This window comes from Ambystoma mexicanum, chromosome 9 (assembly GCF_040938575.1).
Source record: "Ambystoma mexicanum isolate Mex_15411 chromosome 9, UKY_AmexF1_1, whole genome shotgun sequence".
Taxonomy (NCBI): Eukaryota; Metazoa; Chordata; class Amphibia; order Caudata; family Ambystomatidae; genus Ambystoma; species Ambystoma mexicanum.
The window spans coordinates 267,095,013-267,115,370 of NC_090931.1; the positions used below are offsets into that span (position 1 = coordinate 267,095,013).

Here is a 20,358-nt window from a genome sequence, read left to right on the forward strand (position 1 = left end):
AGAGGAACCACAAGGACTATCTCTATCGTTTTGGGGTCCTAGGAAAGCCTAGGATCTCAGCCTCAAAATGAAAGTTACTGCAAGTCTCTAGCACAAACGGTTGCGGAGATATGAACGATTGAATAAAGGTCGTTTTTCAGATTTGAAATTTTAAACGCACACTTTTTCAGCTTTAAAAATGATGGCAGGATAACACAATTGCTAAGCTGCAGTTCTACTTAGGTTAAAATGGATTGAATTATATTATTTTAACTAAGAGATTGGTTCTGCACAGTTTTCTAGGTACTCACACTATATTCTTGAGTGAAATGGGCCTCGCCATGGATCTGGTCAGGGTTTTGGACTGGGCTCGGGTCTCTCTCTGGGCACAGCACTGCTTTCTCTCTGGGTACAGCACTGCTTTCTCCCTCTGGTCTGGTCTCTAGTTCTGGATAGATTGAAGTCTCTAGTTTGGCTCTCTGGAGGTTTGATGGAGGTAAAGTCTGGATCTCTGGATGTTGTATGGTCCGGCAGAGCGCGTTGCAGCAAATGGAATTGAAGGTCCCTATCTGTCCTGTCTGTCTGCTTTTATGTCCTTAGAATGTGGGTGTGTTCTAGCATCACTGACCCTACCTCTCTCTCAGCTTCTAATTGGTCAAACTTCCATTTATCATTTGATTGGGGAATGAACTGTGAGTCAGAGGGATGTCATTTTATGGCTTGCAGATAGGACACTCCTCTGTCAGATTGCACACATTCTATATTTGATAATAAAAGACATATTTCACAGTTACGCAGTTGCTTGAAATTACATATACATGGTGTGGCTGAATTTAGCCATGTCTCTGTCAAAATCTGCTGTTTCTAAGAGCTTGCATTCAGAAATGGCACATAATTGACTTTTTAACTGATTTTTCACTTTCTGACATTGACCCAACTTTACATACTTGTGCGCAGGGAGTAGGGACATTAACTGATGAAGTTTCAGATTTTTAACATGCATACATTTAGAGTTATATCTACTTTTCCGCTGACACCCCCCTGAACACGCCACCGGGTCTAAAAACCTCTTAAACTGTGGGCAGAAAAATCACAAGAATTATGGTATCATTTATAAAATTTTCACATGTCCGCTCTATGAGTTATTCATCTTTTTAGAGTTATGTTCTGGCTCCAAAGGGGTGTGGTTTACCCTCAGCACAAGGTTGAATTTCTGGTTTTTCCAGTTCTGCCAAGCCAGCTTGCTCTCACAGGCAGTGCCCCTCCCCTTTCCTCAGGAGGAAGCCACTTTTTACGACCATTTACGACTCCTGCCAATAAAACCTTTGCCTGAGCCAGGACAGGGCTTTGTTCACTTTCCTGCAGAGCACAGGTAATTCAATTATCAGATAGATGGCATATCCTTAGTGTGAGCAGCAAAAGGGCAGCTAGGCCTGGGAACACAGCTGTGACTCAAGTTTCACTCCTGATGGGGGTAGTTGCCAGGCAGAATTCAGTTCCTTAAGCCAGGTTTCAGATAAAATGTCACTTTTTGTTCCCCAGTTCCTGCATTCAAATAAAACTAAACATTTTTACATATGCAGCTAGAATGCTGATTCTAAGTGCAAAACTATGACATTTCAACAGTTACAAAGGCATGTGACACCAAACATAGGTCACTCATTTAATCTAAACATTTTCGATTTTAGTGTCTTTAAATCCAGTGCAACTTAAACTGCTGACTCCATAGCTCAGCCAGTTTTGTTATAAGCATTGTTCTGGGCTCTTCATTTCCCAGATTTTGTAGGCACACAAAACTCCATTCTACCAAATGTCTGCTGGTGTTCAGTGAATATTTTGCACATATTGCAATGTTTGAAATAGGCACTTTGGCTTGCCTTCAGAGAAACACAGGGTGGTTTTAAACTGCCGGCTTTTGGATAGTGGTGAGTACTGGTACTGCACCCATTTTTGGGATTTAAGAAAATGAATTCCCAACAATTCTAGGTTGCATTTGGCAATCAGCATTGCCATTCCCAATGGTTTCAGACTACTGTGCGGGTAGTCCAATGGTGATTTTAAAGCGCTTTGAAGCTAACCGGCGCTACTGTTTTTCCTTTGGCAACCCATTTCCCTCATGGCAACCCGGCCTTTCATTCTCGCACTGGTGGGTGGCAAGTGAGGCAACCATTTTGGTGGGCGCACAAACTGCGCAGCTTTCCTGGATTTCGGCGCACATGTGGGTTTTCCGCCATCTTGAATTTTCTATGCCCACAGCACCAAATGTTGCAGCATGATAGCTTAAACGTGGGTCAGGACACCCAACAGGACACAGTGTGGGCCTGCTTGATGGGGGGGTTCCCTAGATAACGAAACTCAAGCATGTGAGTACACTTAAAGATCTGGCATATGTGCTTGCGAAGAGGAGAATCGCTATTGGGTGGAAGACATGCCACAGACCGCGAGTAGAGGTGTGGTGGAAAGACTTGCAGAAATGGACAGGGGCAGAAACTAAGGTATGGCAGGAAGCAAGCAGTGCTGGAGGGGAGGAGGAGACAGAGACCCTGATGGCCAGGAAATCATTAATAGCAGAGTTGTTTGGGGCAACACAAGACCCAATGGAACCTGCAGAAAGGGGGACCCTATCGCAAGATGCAGGAACAGAATGAGAGAAATATTAGGCTCAGAACGGGGGGTGGGATAAGGGAAGCAGTGCTCAAAATTGAGTGATGTATAATTGGAATGTCATTATATGCACTGCATGGTTGGTTTGTATTGTTTGTTTGAATAAACTAATACAAAATGTTTAAAAAATAAAAAACATACTTGTTTGGGCATATATCACAACGTAGGTCCCTCTCAGGCAATGTGCCGGCAAACCCTGTCTCATACTACCCACTCTACAACTCCCCACACACATTAGCCCCTCACAGTTACACACGGACGGGCTTATCCGCTTCTTGCAGCCACCACTGGCACGTACTCCAGTGGCTTATGTGCGGCGGGCACAAAAACAAGTACCCAAAAAATCAGAAAGAAAAACAAAAATCAGAAGAAAAAAAACAAACCACACATGGGGAAAAAGAAACCCAAGCGGTCCCGAAGACGACCACCATTGCTTCAACAGTCTTAGCGTAATCTATTGGTGTTTAGGATCCAACACTAGACAGCATACGGTGTACCGTTGATCAAAGTCCGACGAAAGCGGGAGTGCAGGGCCAAGTAACAAACTTTCCCAGGTGTCGACCCCATCATCCCCTGGCCATCCCCAGGCGCACCTCCCCCAGAGAGCACGGCCCAGCGTGATGTCTAATCAGCTCATCCTTTAGTCTCTGCAGATCCAGTAACTCCTTGATCTTGGTCCTGGTCATCTGTCTCAGCTTTGGCCGGAAATATCTTCTCCCTATCCAACCAGTCTTGTGCATTGCCCGGGTACTCAAAGAAATGGGCCCGATTTTTGTGCAAGACCTTCAAGCATGTATTTCAAACTGGCCGATCTCAAACTGGCCTTGACCCCCCACAACTGAGCATGACTCTTCTGTACCTGAAAGGTGTAATCCGGGTACACCCTCAGGTCTGCCGAATACCTGCCCAGGACCCCCCACCTCGAGAACGCCAGGATCTTCTCCCGGTCCTTATAGTTTAGGACCTTAACAATTATGGGCTGGGGGGGGCTCCCGGAGGGGGTCTTCTCGCCAGGGACCTATGTGCCTGCTCAATCGTGAAGCCCTGAGTAAGGTTCCCAGGACCTATCTCCTGTAAAAACAAGTTCTCCACAAATGTGGTAGGGTCCCTGCCTTCTGCACCCTCTGGCAGACTGACGATCTGGACATTGTTCCTACAGGCCCTTCCTTCTGCTTCTTCTGCTCTATTTTCGAGCAGGCTCAGCCTCTGTTTCATGATATGGAGCTCTTTACTTATCAACTGGCGCCCCTCTGTGTTGTCCTTAACTTGGGTTTCCAAATTAGAGGTCCTTTCAGCCAGGCCTCTGACATCCTGCCTCAGAAGTCCACCATCCACTTTGATTTCGTCAATCTGTGCGCCCAGAGCAGCTTTCAGGTCTGCAATTGCTGAGAGCAGTTGGTTATGACTTCCCAGGGCATTGCGGTCTACCTCTGGCAGCGGTATCGTCTTGGGAGCCGGGGTCAGTTCCAGTCTTGGGGTCTTGGCAACGGCATCCAGTGTCATCTGTGCAGCCTTATGCTTATTGGCTTTTTAAGGCAACCTTGCCAGTAGTGTGTCCCACCGTGGGTGATCGTAAGGGGTCACCAGTCAGTCATAGGAGTACTCCCCTACCCAATGGCTTCAGCCTCTCAAGGACCACTTCGTCCTGCGGCCGCCTACCGCCCACTCGGGAACTAACCTAGGCACCCCAGTGTCTGCGCAACTGAACTTCTGACAGTAGAGCTACTGCCTTCCCATTTCCTGCCAACGTCCCAACAGGGACCCAATTTCTTCTCTGCTGCAAAATTCCGTGAGTAACAGTCCACCTCAGCAGTTGCCAACACCACTACCTCTACCAATGCCTCCCAGCACGTGCGCCGCTTCTCCTGCACCACTGTGGTCGTAGCTCCCCTCTCAAGGCGTCTGCATGGGGGTGGTATATCAGTTCCAGACCGCGTTGCGGCCGCCAATCACTGTACCAAAGGATTTGCTCGCATGCACTGCTTCCACACCTCTGTTACATCGCAGGGTCCACATCCAAAGCTGACCAGCCTCCCCTCACCGGCAGAGACCTTTTATGTTTTGCAACTAAACGCCAAGCCTGCGAGCGGGGTACAGATATAGGCGCTCCATCTCCATCATAATGCTGATTGGACTAATTGAGTCCATCTACAGGCGCCCCACGTCGACCACCTGTCGTTGCCTCATCCCTGGATGCAGCCGTACAGACGTCCATTGGGCCCTTAGATCTCCGTCACAGGCAGGGAGTGGGGTCCACCGCAGCCCCCTTCCTAAAAATGCAAGAGCGTTGATGCTTACATCTCTTACCCTGAGCAGGGTATGGGGGACCCGGGCTGTGTTTCTCTCCACCACACAGATTTCGTGTGGTCCTCTGTTGCACTGCCTGCTGGAGTCAAGCTCTTCAGCACTGCCATCTGACACCTACTTTCTTCCGATGGGACCCGGAATGCCGCCGCCCCCGTTATCCCATAGACACTCACGCAATTCGGCTGTGCCTTGTAGTCAGAACCAAACGGGCGACCTCTATATAGGCAGGTCACCGCTCCACTGCAATGAGGCATGCAGTCAGCAAATGTAGCCAACTGGCCTCCAAGGGGCCGCTCGCCGATGTTTGCTCCCAACACTGGCCGACCACCTTTATTGCTCCGCGGCCAGTCCAGCGCTGCTTAGTACATGCCTCACTACTCCGGTGAACTGGCCCCCCCCCCCGACTCACTGCGGGTCATCGCCGGCTGCCGAACGCAGGCAGCACATAATCCAGTTAGTGTCCCCTCTAAACCACGCACACACAATCGAGGCGTCCTCGCTACTGTGCACATTCCACGGCCACAGCCTCCTCTTCTCACAGTGCTCCATATTTGCAGCCATACGCCACTTCGGAGCACCCAGTGCCGCAATGTTATACCCGCTTTCCTTGGGCAGTTCAGCCACAGCATTTCCACGCGGTCGCCCGCTCAAGATGTTTTTGCACGTTCTTTTGTAGAAACATTCCCACAGTTCCTCTAGGCTCCTTTGTTCTTCGTGTTGGCAGCCATCGCACCTTTTCCTGTCGCTTCTTTGTAACACTTCAGGATCTCCGGATCAGCTGAAACTTCAGCACAGGGCTCCACACACCTTCATAATATTGCCACATGCCTCGGGTATAGGCAACGTGCTGTCAACACAGAATCGGTGAATGGATCCACTCGGGATCCCTTCCCAGGCACTCCTCACGGCTCCATAGCAAGCCACGCCCTTGAACCAGTTAAACCTTCTATGGATAATGTTGATGCATTTTAGAACAACAGTAGCAAACAGAACGTTTTCACTCTTGGACAATCGGGTTAAGCGCCATTAGCATCACACCAAGTTCCTCAAATCTAGGGTTTAAATTCAGTCCTGCCCCGAGACTGAGGGAAGGACTTTTGCCCTGGCCTTGTCAGGATGGCCAAGCACTTGACGGTTTGAAGAGAGGTTTTCTTTTTTGTCAACTCGTCATTGGTTGAAGAATGAAAGAGGTCCATGACCTAAAAGGGCAGATTAAGTATCCGCTCTAGCATGTCAGACGAACACTTAGTGGCATGCATCCACGCCATCCTTCTCATCTCGAGACTCAGGCACAGCTGGCTGTGACAATGTGGGAGACCGAAGACTCCATAAGGTCCAGCGCAACAGCCCAGGCATCCGCCAGACCGGCCTTGAAGGAGGCATGTCTCTCCAAAGGGAGGTCGGGCAGAAACTCTCCGAGCACCTTCCCCAGATTCTGGTTAGCCACGGCTAAAAAGGCTTTGGCATTGGCATTGGCTTGACACAGATGCAGTCCTGAAATGGCATAACTGTGTTTGTCCAAAGACTCAAGGACCTTGTCCTCCTGGGAAAGACAAATTGAGGTGGCTCCCGTGGAGGAAGACGATGAAGACTATGATTTCAAATATATTGAGGCTGCAGCCACCACTGAAGAATTGGGCTGCGGGTGGGATGCCAGGAGGATTGGCTCCCCCCGTCCGTAAGCCTGAACCTGCTGTCCAGCTTCTACCAGACATTTCTCGCCACCTGCAGGACATCCTTCTGTAGAGGGATGCAAGAACGGATAGTGGTGCGCTTGCCCAAAACCACTGCTAGCACTCTTGACTCCTGGGGGGCTTCCTCAGAAGAGGGACCCCAAAGAACTCTGCTAGGCCGTGAAGGCGGTCATGAAAGGCTTTAACGGATGCCATCCGCCCTTTTTGACAGACCGCAGGGAGGCTGGGCCCTGGGACACAGGTGCCGGCGGGGTCCCCCGCTAAGTCCGGGGCCAAAGACCGGCCCAATGGCTGTTGAGGGGGATGCATTGCTGGTACAGGTGGAGGGGTCTGAACAGCTGGTATGGCCTGGACCGGGGGAGGAACCGGCACTTGAAAAGCACTGGAGGAACGGGAGGAGGACCCACCTGTGGGATCACCTCCTTTACTATATCCTTCAGGATCCCCCTCAACTGAGGGGAATGCATGAGGAAGAGGAAGCACTTGAAGAAGCAGTCCTTGCTAGCCATGGTATCCCTAGGGCCCAGCCGGGCGAGGCACTGGGCCTCCAATCCCGGTCAAAGCACTGAGGCGCCTAAAGTGTGTAGCCATAAGGTTGCAATGGGTAGATGTACCCCAGAGGAGACCAGATGCCTGTACAATAAAGACTACTGCCGCTTCCAGAGGGAAGGGCACTGGGGTCTATCTGCAAAGCCCATTCAATGGGTGAAAGCATAGATGGGCTCCAAGTTCAATCCAAAAAGGCCGCCGGTCTGGCAGGCTCTGCCTCTTGCCTCTCCACCATTTTGAAGCCTTGCACCATGCCCTGGGCAGGATGGCGCGAATGCCCTGAGCCACGAGAGGCCTCAGACATGGGAGGATACAGCTTGGGTATTGCAGCCAAAGCAGAAGCATCACCCTCAGAGATTGCACTGGTAGGCACAGAGTCCTCAACCCGACAACCTCAACAACTGTGCCGGTAGCCGTGCTGTATCGTGATGAGAATTGACTCTTGGTGGTGGCACCTGACAATACCTTACCGCTTGGGGTCGAAGAAGAGGACAAACTTTATCGCCCTTCCGAGTACAGCCAGGTGGAGCCCCTCAACAGCATCTGAAACTGTGAACAAATAGAATTGCCACATTACAGGACAATACAGAAGTACAAACTTTAATCTAAAATGCAATTGCTTCGATGGAACATTTAATTCACAGTGTGTATTTATGAGGTACACTGCTTACGCAGAGGTTATTCGGTTGGCTCTCCTGGGTCCAGTCCCAACCATATTTAAGAAGGCGATGTAGCCACCAATATATTTTGCCAATTAGCAGAGAAAAGAAACAACATATGGAAACCCACTTGAATATTGGGTAATCAGAACAAAAGGTACATACTCATATTATATTTGCACTAGATTATCTGTATTTCTAAATTAGCAACCCTGTACCACTTGTACTTTATTACATTTTCTCACAGAACTTCATTTTCCACTGACCACACGTGAAGGACTAACAGATTGCTGACAAGACTCGCATAAGGTCATTGCCATAGTTACTTTGCTATAATTTTTTGACGTTTCCCACGTATCTGACATGATCAATTAATCGATACATTTTTGTTTTTCTTTCTTCCCATGATCGTTTGTTTGTACTATCTCCTCTCATGGTATGTTTTTTATTTTATTATTAATCGACTTATATTCAATCGGATAATTGCTTGCATATTGTGTAATTCCAAATAATGGCTCTATTATTGGATTGATCTCCCTTCTTTTTTACCTTTACCTCCCAACACCTCTGCATATGTTTAGTCAACAAGTATAAGAGGGAGTAAGCAACAAATTAAGCTCACTTTAGAATATGAAATGCCTTGACAAAGCTGCAGGGCGAAACTAATGGCCATGCAGTTGGCACAGTTCTACGATGTCTAACATTTTTTTAATTATGGAACTATAAAAAGATATCCAATATTTTTGCAAGAATTGTTACTTCATATTTAGAACACACTTCAACTAACTCACAAATCAAAAAACTGTATGTTTAATGTATAGTTTCTGAATACACTTTTGGCAATTTATATGGTGTTATAGCTTTATTTCGGGAAGCGCTTGCACTAAGGGATACTCTTCTCTGAAATGCACTTATTTTTGTACTCCAGGTTGTGGGCCAATTCCCAGTCTAGCAGCTCCCAACACCAGATAACCTACGTACGTGGCACAGTCTCAAAAGCTCCGACAAACAATTTCACTCTAACCCCGAGATGTATTTGCAGTGCTAGCAGAGGCCAGAAAAATTGTCACATGATGCCAAAGCATGACATAAAACAGACCAATAAGTTCTCCAAAGTATCATAAAAATACAAAATATTGCGCACTATAAACATCCTAAACAAATATGCAATATTTCATAGAATTAACCTATTAAGGAGAATATATAAACACTACATCAAACCCAAAGTCCATCCTTATCAAAAATGCAAGCTCCGACACAAAACATGACAGCACACTGAGGACTAGGGTGCCCTTTAAACGTTTTTTTATTACTCCCCATGTACTCAAATTAACTGGAGACATTCCCTTTTAGGAGTACATTTTAGGTGGCCCCAAAAGACATTCACTCACCTGGCTAGTAGTGTCTTCGGTGCTTTGTTTCATGTACTCTTCTAGGTCTTGTTTATCTTTCGCAGTTTTTTCCATCTGGTCATTGGCTTGCCTTAACATCACTTGAAGTTTTTTGACCTGCACGAATACAGCAGTACAATTCAAATATGATAAACAAAGCAATGGTGTTTTTTCTTTATAACTGCTGTAATGCAAAGTAGAATTTTGATGCAAAGGATGGGCAACAATAGCACAGTGAGAAACCGTGGTCCACAAGTAATTGTTCTGTGACATAGCCCATTACGTAACCCAAAAAGTAAATGTTTAATATCTTCTTCATACAGAATATGGAAATAATTGCCCTTTCATCTCTATGCATTACAGGAATGTTCTACTTCAGCATAACTACGATAATTTACAAATCTATTAAATGACGAAACATTTTCAAATGTTCATCTCACTGCATAATGCCATGCAGGAGATCAGGAGACGTCTGCCAACCGAAGTAGCTGCTTCACTACAGAAAACATTCTCTGTAATGGGAGCACTCCTGAATAGCACAGAGATAAATAGTACGTGTTGATGTAAACATTTGGTCAGTTTGAAAATGGAAAAAGGCGATATATTAGACATACTATGTAGTAATCTAAAATGCATAAGGGGATAATAGCAGTAATGTTGCTACTGGCAATACAAACTGGTACGCCTAATCACACTTGCGAAACACTGCATTTTGTAGATTTGCAGAGATAAAAATGTGGTCTTTAAAAGTGAACTTCAAATTGCCTATGCACACACAACAAACTTACATTTCTAATAAGATATTAACTAACTCTGTCTAAGATAGTGAAACTGCTGGGTACATGTAATCAAATGCAAGGTAACATTTATTTAAAAGGATACTAGTGTCTACAGCCAGTAAGGTTTGCTACATAAACCTGAGAACTTTGCTTGATAGTTAACTTGTGCTTTGACTTTTTGAGTGCTCTAAAGCATAGACACAAACAGATTCTCACTGTTAACTAAGGTACAATCCCCTAAGCTCATCTAAATCTTATTTAAATCAATTATTTTTCTTGTAGGGACACAACTCAAGTTATGTGTCTGGGGGTGGAGGGGCAAAGGACAAAGAGAAGGCGATGCTTTTTACTTCTTAACATACTTCACCATCAACATCTTGGTCATGTTCAAAACATGTTCAACATAATTTGAATATGAACAAAAGAAACCCATAAAAATACAATCCTTAAATACATTGACAGATTTCCAACACGAAGCAATGTACTCTGCCTCCTAACGGTTGCCAGCTAGTGAGCGCATAGTATTTTACGTTCAGTGAAGGATACTAGCCAGTCATCTGCTAGGAGTGGTGGGCTGGTTATGTATATGAAGCATCATAGCCTGTCAGCTCTACAAACAGACAAAAATAGGGCACCTGGCTCGGCCCTGATCTACCCAGGTCGGTTAAAGACTATATAAACATGTAATGATCAGGGTGACTTAGCATACACACATTCATCATATTACCTGAGTGACAGAAAAGAAGAGTAACTCATATATGCTGTGTGGGTCAAAAAATAATGTTTTCCACAAAGCTTTTAATGCATCAGAGAGTATAAACTTCCAAAAAGTTTTGTTGACAGCGGGACACACATCATTGGCAAAAAAACTTGTACATAATACAGAAACAAATCAATCCAGTCAATTGGGCTGGAGCCTAAGACTGGTTAACACGTATAGTCCCTTAGAACATCTAGGGAGTTCAGTCTACACATAACGTGTGTTAAAGAATACATCACAGTACAACAACTAGACAGTGCAAAATGACAAACTAGTGACAGAAGAAGATAAGTAGTCGACACTAGTGTGTTTCGGCCACATTTTTCAGCTACTCAATCGGGCTGGTATGTGGCTTGCCTTCATCAGGATGGAAAAGTAAGCTACGCCGGCTTACTCCGCACTGCGGTTTGGTCCAGGGTTTGCTACAGCAGGCTCTGGATAAAGTTGGCATTGAGGTGGGTGCAATATTTGCTTGGGATACGCTCTCTGAGGCACAATGAACATATTGAGGCACCACTCCAGCAGACTGTCTATCGTGATACCAACATGTACAGAGCTACTCTAGAGAGGGTGGAGTGCCTCCTGCACTGTACTCATTACTATTGTCCGTGGAGCCGCCTACCATTCACCTGTTTAAAGAAGCTATTTGCTTGCTACTCGCTAGGCACTCTCAATTCAGGATGAAGAGTAGTGGGGGCTCTATAAAGCAGGGAAATATGTACACCTTTACGAAACAGACCCATAAGGCTGGGGCACAGGAGAGTGTGACTGTGGGCGCCGTGTAACAATGTCTAGACCAAGGTGCACCAAATATACAGCTTCTTCTAGTTAATGCAGTCTGGCTTTGCCTCAGTGAACACAAAACTAGACGACATGACGACAAACATTAGCACTCTGCGGGCTAAACTGGAAAAGGAGAAAGCACAAATCACAGAGGCAGAAAACGGGATCTGATCAGTGCACAATGACCTATTGACTTCAGTGACGCCTTCCCCGCACTTCACCGTGGAGCAAGCACATAGCCTCGCACCTAAGCTGACAGTGCTCCACCAAGGCCTACAATAGCCGAATGTTAAATTACAGGGACCAGGACTGAATACTACCTCTAGTCAGAGGAAAAAGGTGAACAGAGAAATGACTCAAATAGGATTTACATTTATCCACACTTCTCAGCGGCTGTTCAGGCAGAACGAAAGACCTTTGCTGGTGTAAAAAAAACTCCTGTGTGACAGGTCTATTGCATATGCAATGCTATTTCCAGCCCAATTGCGTTTCCGGCTTAAAGGCAAGAAATCTGTTGACAATCCATGGGTAAGCTACTGCTTTCACAGAATCCAATTTTTAGATACCATGTAATGTGCTCAATGGGGGTGTTTCTCCTGGCAATGCTTCCACTGATCATGACTGACGGCTTAGTGATACAGGTTTACATTTTATCCTTGCAATTTCTCCTTTTGGAATATCACTCTCCTCCCTTCTTTGGGCTTCTTAAAGTATGTGCTATAGAAAATTCTGACCGTTACTCAGGCGGTGCTGGTGAACCAGAGTGCGAGTGGCTTCCCTTCCACCATGCAAGATTGTTAGTTCTATTTGTTTTGGTTTTTGTTGTTTGAAATGTTCAGGGTTGACGCTGCTGTGATTGGCATGGCAGCGAGGAAGGGCACAGGGATGCGGAGGAAAATGTTAAAAATGATTGGTTGTCCATCGTGCTATTAGACACTGAAGGTGGGGAAAAGTTGGCTTCGACACTTACAGTTAGACCTGCTCTAATGGAACTGACTGTATCCAGTAATGACACAAGCTGCCATAGTGTTGAGCTGGAATACTAGAGCGTTGAGTAACCCAGTGAAAGGCAGGAAGACTCTCGCACACATGGAGAGGCATAGGGCACATGTTCTACTACTGCAGGAAACGCATGCAGTGTCCACTGTCAATCATACCTTTGCTAAAGCCTGGAGGGAGCTCTCGGTTTTTCACATCTTATTCTACAAAATAGAGAGGGGACCTAAAGATTATCCACAAATCGCTGCAATTCACATTCAAACAAAAAAAGACCCAGTGGGCAGATATGTATATCTACTGGTACATGCAACATTGCAAAATACTGAGCTACTGTTAGTAAATATATATGGACCAAATATTGATGACCCCAGTTACTATGAGACTATCACTGAGCTATGCCACACTGACGAATCGCGAGATTCAGTCACTTCTCAGACTAGAACCTTTCCTTGTGAGGCTAGGGAGGTGAGCCTGATATGCAATATTCCTCCTACGGGTGGCAGCAAGAGGGACGTCACAGGGAAATATTCCCCTCTTGGGGACAAGGTATCCCATTTCACAGAGGAACACCCTAAAATCCTTTCTTTGGGATCAAGAGTAACATCAGGGCCTCGGGAAACCCTCTCAAACCAAGCCACTGTTTGTTATTGTACCATAAATAAGTATTGTACTTGCCTTTGGAATGCAATCTCAAAGGATCTCCTAAGGAAACATCTTGGGAAGCAGCGTTAGAGGCTGGTTGATGCTCAGTGAGTAGTTGTACATTGATTATAATCCGTTTCTGGCGTGTTTCATGTGCTCCTGTGGAGGGGTTTGAGTGTTTATTTTTACAATTGTTTTTTTGACCAGTGTGTGCTATTCTGGTGGGTTTCTCTTGTGCTTGTGGCTTCTCAGCCTGTTTTTCTGAGCTGGCCTGCATCTAGAGTGTGCAGTCCCTGTGGTGTAGTCCTTTGTTTGTCTGTAGCTTTCTCCCAGTCCCTGCTCTCCCCCTTGCAATTGGTTAGAATATTCATGTGCGTCTCTGCCTTGCTCGTGGCAGCCATTTCCACGTGCCTTCTGGACTGCAATCTCGAAGGATCTCCTAAGGAAACCACTTAGGAATCAGTCTTAGGGGCTGGTTGATGCTCAGTGAGTAGTTGTACATTGATTGTAATCCGTTTTTTGGCCTGTTTAATGTGCTCCTGTGGAGCGGTTTGAGTGTTTTTTTTAATCGTTTTATGACCAGTATGTGTTATTCTGGTGGGTTTCTCTTGTGTTTTGTGGCTTCTCACCCTGTTTTTCTGAGCTGGCGTACATCTACAGAGAACTGCGATCACTGGCCTCAGCCACACCAAGATAGAACTTTGAATACTCGCCTGTGCCATATTGGGATAGAACTGTGAATATTGGCCTGTGTCGCACCCAGGGAGAATTGTTAATTGTTGCCTGAGTCACGTCTAGAGAGGACTGTGACCACTGGCCTCTGCCACATCAAGATACAACTGTGAACACTAGCCTGTACCAGAATGGGATAGAACTGTGAATATTGACAGGCGTCGGTCTTCGAGAGAACTGTGAATATCGCCTTGAGTCACATCTAGTGAGGACAGTGATCATTGGCCTCAGCCACATTAAGTATAGAATTGTGAATGCTGCCTTCAGTCTCATCTAGAGAAAACTGACCATTGGCCTCAGCCACTTTAAGACAGAACTGTGAATACTAGCCGGCACCACACTGAGATAGAACTCGGATTGAACCTAAATGAATAGCTACAGAGTTGCCCTAGCTATATAACCCCTGACTAGATCATCCCCCAGCCACCAACTACACACAGTTTGTTTTCACCTTAGCCACATATTGAACCAGATACACGTTATCTAGCAAGCTATACCACCAGACAGCCCACAAGCTTCTATCAGACAAACCTGCATCACCCCTGACTAACCCTGCGAGACAGCCAGACTAAGCACGAAAGACTGAAGGTGCGCGATGACAGCACCATGCCCACAATCATACACACAAGGAAGAAAAGAACCGAACAAAACCAACCAGGAAAAGCCAATACAATCAAACGATCATAACAAAAAATCGAGCTAACCGGCAAAGCACTGCACGTCGGCTACCATCCCTGCAACCTCAACCTCCTCAACCCCGAAGGAAACTCAAAGGAAACCTAAACCAACTGATTAACAAGGAACCGGACCCAGACAACCCAAACAAAAACCAGAAGGGAGAAACACTCTGAAATCAACCCCACAACCTACCGCCAAACAACACAAAAATGACACGAAAAAGAATAGGACCACGAGAAAGAACAAACCCAACCGAACGCCACCACAGATCCACAACTGCAGGACACACCCCCCCCGACAAAATCGAAATCAGAACTACCGCCGACAGAAGATAAAAGTCTCTATACCTAATACCATACCACCCAAACAACCACTCACCGGAACGAACCAACCTAACGAACGATTCAAGAAAGACTGACAACAGAACACAACCATGCAGAAGAACGACAGACAAAGCTATAGGGAACAAGAACACGATCAATGCCCTAACCCCATATATCAACAAAACAAGAGGACCCAACCTTCCAAAGCCACAAAATTTAGAAGAGGAACCTAAGAAATCAAAATCCTAAGACTTAACCTAGAAGAGCTGTTAGACAACGACACAAACACAACTGTACCACCACCACCCCAACCGGAAATCTACATGGAAGAAAACCAAAACACTAATCAGAAGACAACACGGATAATAAAGCACAAACCAAAATATATCATAAAAATCCACTGCAACCTAATCAACGCAAGATCAATGTCAAAGCACTCAACAGAGATCTTCAACCTGCTGTGCGACAACTGTATCGACATCCTATTCATCAAAGAAACATGGCCGGACGACAACTACAAAATCACACTCCAAAGCTGCCTCCACAGCAACTTCAAATGCCTACAGATAAACAGGAAAGAAAAAAAGGAGACCTCACAATAGCATTCAAAGAACATCTGAAAATAAAAACAGATGAACCTCTAAACATCGAGAACTGCGAATCCATGGTCGTACACTTATCAGCGAATCCAAAAACAAGCATTAAGTTCATGCTGGTTTCCAGACCACCGACATACAATGCAACCTTCGTAGACAACTTCATAGAAGCCATCACCAACATAGCCATCCAACATGATCATCTGATAATCCTGTGTTACTTCAACATCTGGTTCGGAGGAAAACACACTGACTCACAAAGCTCACTAAATCAGGCAACTAGCAACCGTGAAACTACAACTGGTCAAAGGAGCAAAACACTCCGCAGAGAACACACTTGATGCAATTTTTGTTAACAAAAAACATATCACCACCGCACCGCCAGATACTTTGGAGCGACCATCTCATCATTCCATTTGTGATCACGCTACCAACTAAAGTTACCAACCAGCCCTCAAACTCCCAACCACCACAAAAATAAACTGGAAAGCTGTCAAAGCAAGCAACGTATTAGAATAACTGGAGATGACAAAACCATCTGCGAACAAACTGAGGAAGGCAGACCTAGACGGAAAAACAAACCTACTACATAAATGGATTTCTGATACAATCGAAAACATCTCATCGGAAAAACTATTTACCCCTCAAGAAAAAGAGCATTGGCAAAATGGTTCACCGCACTACTAAGCACCATGAAAAAGAACAACAAGAAGCTGGATCTAGAATGGAGGAAAGAATATGACCATGGTAAGAAAACTCAGTTGAAGAGACAAATCCGATCGTACAAGAAGGAAATTCAAAAGGCAAAGAAAAGGCACTATGATGACAGAATCACCAAAGCCACCAACACACGAAAAAGAAATGTTCAACATCGTAAACAAAATGAGAAACCCACCTTGGTGCCACAACACAACACTCCAATACCTTCACAGAAAGTATGCAACAACCTGTCAGACCATTTCAAAAGTAAAATCAACATCCGACAAATCATACAAAACAGACCGACCAATCCTAACACACAACCAACCGGATCCAACGAGAAGCCAGAGCAAAAACTCCAAAACGTCTTGCAAATCTCAGGAGACATTCGTCAAGCTGGTAAAATATAGCAAGAAAGCAGGCTAGCTGGTCAGATAGCACAACGAGTAGAGCGATCGCTTTGATATCTTTGCAGAGCCTGCTGATGCAGGTTCGAATCTCAGCAGGGCCAAACTCAGCCTTTCATCCTTCCGAAGTCAAAAAATTAGCAGCACACACCGTGGGTAATAATAAGCAGCGCTCAAATACCTGAGGGTTCGTAGCGCTATATAAATGCTAAATATTATTATTATTATGGATCCCTGCCCCCCCCCCCAGTCATCTACAAATCAATCCTCACACAAGGAACGCCATCAGAATATTACAGAAACTCTTGAATCCGTCGCTTGCGACAGGGACCGTACCACGATCCTTCAAATCAGCATATATTAAACCACTACTTAAAACACAAGTAGCGGCGTGGAATACCTCTCCAACTTCAGACCTATTTCAAACATCCCCTATCCGGCAAAACGCCTAGAAACCTACGTATACAAACTAACCCAAGAGCACGTAGAAAAACACCAGTTCCTGGACCAAGCACAAGTCGGCTTCAGATCCGCAAGACGAATAGAATCAGCACTCCTATCCATCTGGGATGACCTAAAGACAAACGCTGACTCCAGCACAACCTCGGCCCTGATTCTGCTCAACCTATCGGTAAGTGGAGTGCTTAGAAATACAGTTACAGGTAAATAACAAAGACTTCTCCAGCATTGGCTCTTTCATAGATTCACATGCTTGTATAGACTTCCAAGCAGTTAAGCATGCAATGTAACGGTCCACATAAAGCAGAACACCTGAAAATGCATGCATACTAGATAACAATAGAAGGGAAGGAGGGAGACACATAGGCTGCACCTTGCTTACGCAAACAGATGGTAGGGGGCTGCCTGTCCGACTGCTGATTCCCTTCCAACATCTTATACTAAGCAGTAATGCTTGCCAAACATTTGAAGCGTGCTCCAGGTGGCCACTCTACAAATGTCTTCTCGCCACTGCCGCCTGGAACGCCGTTGTTGCTGCCCTCCCTCTGGTGGAGTGTGCAGTAGGTGGGCCAGAAAGTGGATGGCCTCTGGATTGGTGGCAGTAACTGATGCAGTTTGTCAACCAAGCAGATAGACCATGTTTTTGATATGCACTATGTGATGAATCCTGCGTAGGCATCACTGAGCCCCAGCATAAAGCCTTCTCCCATGTGGCCAGGGGAAGGCAGACCCCTACCTAATCCGGACCCTGGGGGTAGTATTCTGAGGGTGGATCACATGAGAGGGGATGGCCGTCCGGGGATAAGTGGTATTCCTCCCCTGACAGTGAAGAAGAAACCCTTATACCAGAGTTTCTAATTGCATGCTGCCATTATTCAGAACCCTTTGTGAGGTCGTAAAACCTACTGATGTCAAACATCTTAAGTAGAACTTCATTCATCCTTCACATGTATCTAACCCTTGAAAACTCCCTTGACATCGAATGCTGATAATAATTGTTATGTAGAAGAAAATGTGCAACAGAACATAAAACGTTATAGTAATCCTTTGGTCTTAATTCCCAGAAAGCTTGAAGTACTGGGACGAAAAATGTGGGGTAAAGAGTGAACAAAGATCAACAGTAATGCCAATGCTAACATATGCAGTCTAGTGGTTGTCCATTCATTCAACTGCGTTGGACATTTAAATCAGGAAAACGCCTGAGGACAGAGGAATGAGAAGTAAAAAGTGAAGGAGAAGCCAGATCGGGATGCAGAGTGCGCAGAGCAGGAAGAGGAACCGCAGAGAGAGGCAACCGTGCAGGAAAACAAGAGGCTGAAGGAGAGAGGTTCTCCCAGACTGCCATTTATCAAACCAAAGTACCGGAGGGGCAGGAGACCTGACGGAAGTTAACAGGCTCCAGAGAAGGGCAACAAAGGTGTTGGCAACCGCAGACAGATTCTCCAAGACGCTGCCAAGCTAGAAAGCATAACTGTATTGGCGAGGGACCATGAAGCCGGCAGAGGACCTGAAAGGAGGTCTGACAAACTGGGAACATCATATCCGAAGCAAAACTCTGCCAATACAGCAAACCATGAGTCGGAGAGGCCAGGAGATAACAGTGAATTGGCCCTTTGATAGTGGTTACCCTGGAGCGTTTGACAGGTGCATGGACTATTAAGTTAAAGTTTTGAATAACGACCAAATAAATAGAGTTACAAAGAAAACAAGAGTGCAAATATACAGCATTTCTCCTGATAATAGATGTCAGTTGGGGGAAATCTGCAACCAGTATTGCCATAAGTCAAAAAACATTGTAAGAGAAACAGAGAGCCAGAAGTTGTACAATTCTTTTGACATGAGATATCAGTTTGGGGAAACCTGGAACAAGCAGAGCCAAGAAACATTGTAAAAGAGGGTGACAGATGAGCTTGAGCAAACCCTCATATAGGGAATGCCAGTATGGGGGAAAATTGGTGAAAGTGCCAAATGAAGCCACCAAGTTTGTGCCACTGAAAAGATACAATTGTGAGACCATTTAAGAAAAATGTGAATGTTGCAGGGACGCCTGATAAAACCATCAGGTAGTGAAATCTTGTTGAGAGCGATACCTGGCAGGAGAGTACACAAGGGGATCTGTGCAAATCAAAAGGGAAATATTCCTGGCACTAGAGTAAACCAGGATATTCAGAGTTTTCAGTTGAACCTTCTTTGGGGAAGGTAACTGGCAGGAGAGTACACCAGGGGAATCTGTGTGAGCCAATAGGAGGACCTTCCTGGTAAGGGAGTATACCAGGAAATTCAATGTTGTGTTGAAAAGAAGTTTTTGTTCTTTTATGTCTTGGTTGAAATTGGATATTTCAGTGAAGGAGTTCCTGCCAGGCCAGGCGTGTATACGAGGAAATCCAATGTTTTGTGGAAAGGGACCTTTGTTCTATCAAGTCTTTGTTAAAACTGATTTTCTTTTTGCTTTGGCCATCCTAACGACTATCTTTCAATATAGGCAAATCCATATTGCAAAAACAACATTTGCTTTGTCATCTTAAGGAGAATGGTCAGGAAAGATACATTGTCATTACCCTTAATGGAACTTTGGTGAAACAGAGTATTTCAAATTATTTTCCTGAAACAGTTCAGGGGAAGGGAAACGAAATCCTGGAGACTAGGGTCGTTTTGTTGATATTGTATATTTATGATGTTTTGCACAACTTGGTGGAAGTGACGAAATGATATTGTACCTTTTGATTTTGCATTTTAGTGAGAGGTCCAGATGCATTTTGGACACAATGTCAACTTATTTAGTTTTGTTTTCATAAATGGGGACATTCTCATTTGGTTAGGGGAAGATGAACAAGTTACTCTCTTACCTGGTAACGTTCTTTCGATGGGATGGTCCGACGACGTATTCTTCATCTATGACAGTAATCACCACAGCTGTGCTGCTTCAGAAAATCTTCGACGTCTGCGTCCCGCGTCGATACGCCGCCCTCAAGGACCTCCTCCGACGGCCAACGTCACTGGATGTTATAAGTAGGACGCACGACGCCCATAGCCTCAGTTGTAGTTTTTTCCCAGAACGTGTGGCACCAGTCTCCTGCCAGTCAGACACACAAAGCCTTGCAGAAATGTAAGCTGCTATCGCATAAATTCTGTAGCGGGGAAGGTAGGGAGGGCGCGATATGGAATACGTCGTCGGACCATCCCATCGAAAGAACGTTACCAGGTAAGAGAGTAACTTGTTCTTCGAGGGGATTGGGTCCTCTGACGTATTCCATATCT

The 20,358-nt window shown here is 45.4% G+C and overlaps 1 protein-coding gene across 3 annotated transcripts in view; it reads right to left on the reverse strand.

Annotated features, from left to right (window-relative positions):
* RABEP1 (rabaptin, RAB GTPase binding effector protein 1) overlaps positions 1-20,358 on the reverse strand; it is a 1,480,178-nt gene that overhangs the window by 603,441 nt on the left and 856,379 nt on the right. For all 3 annotated transcript variants that reach the window (XM_069614603.1, XM_069614604.1, XM_069614605.1), the window contains exon 11: positions 9,244-9,360. In XM_069614603.1, coding sequence (XP_069470704.1) covers positions 9,244-9,360 — 117 coding nt within the window. The remainder of the gene's footprint in view (positions 1-9,243; positions 9,361-20,358) is intronic.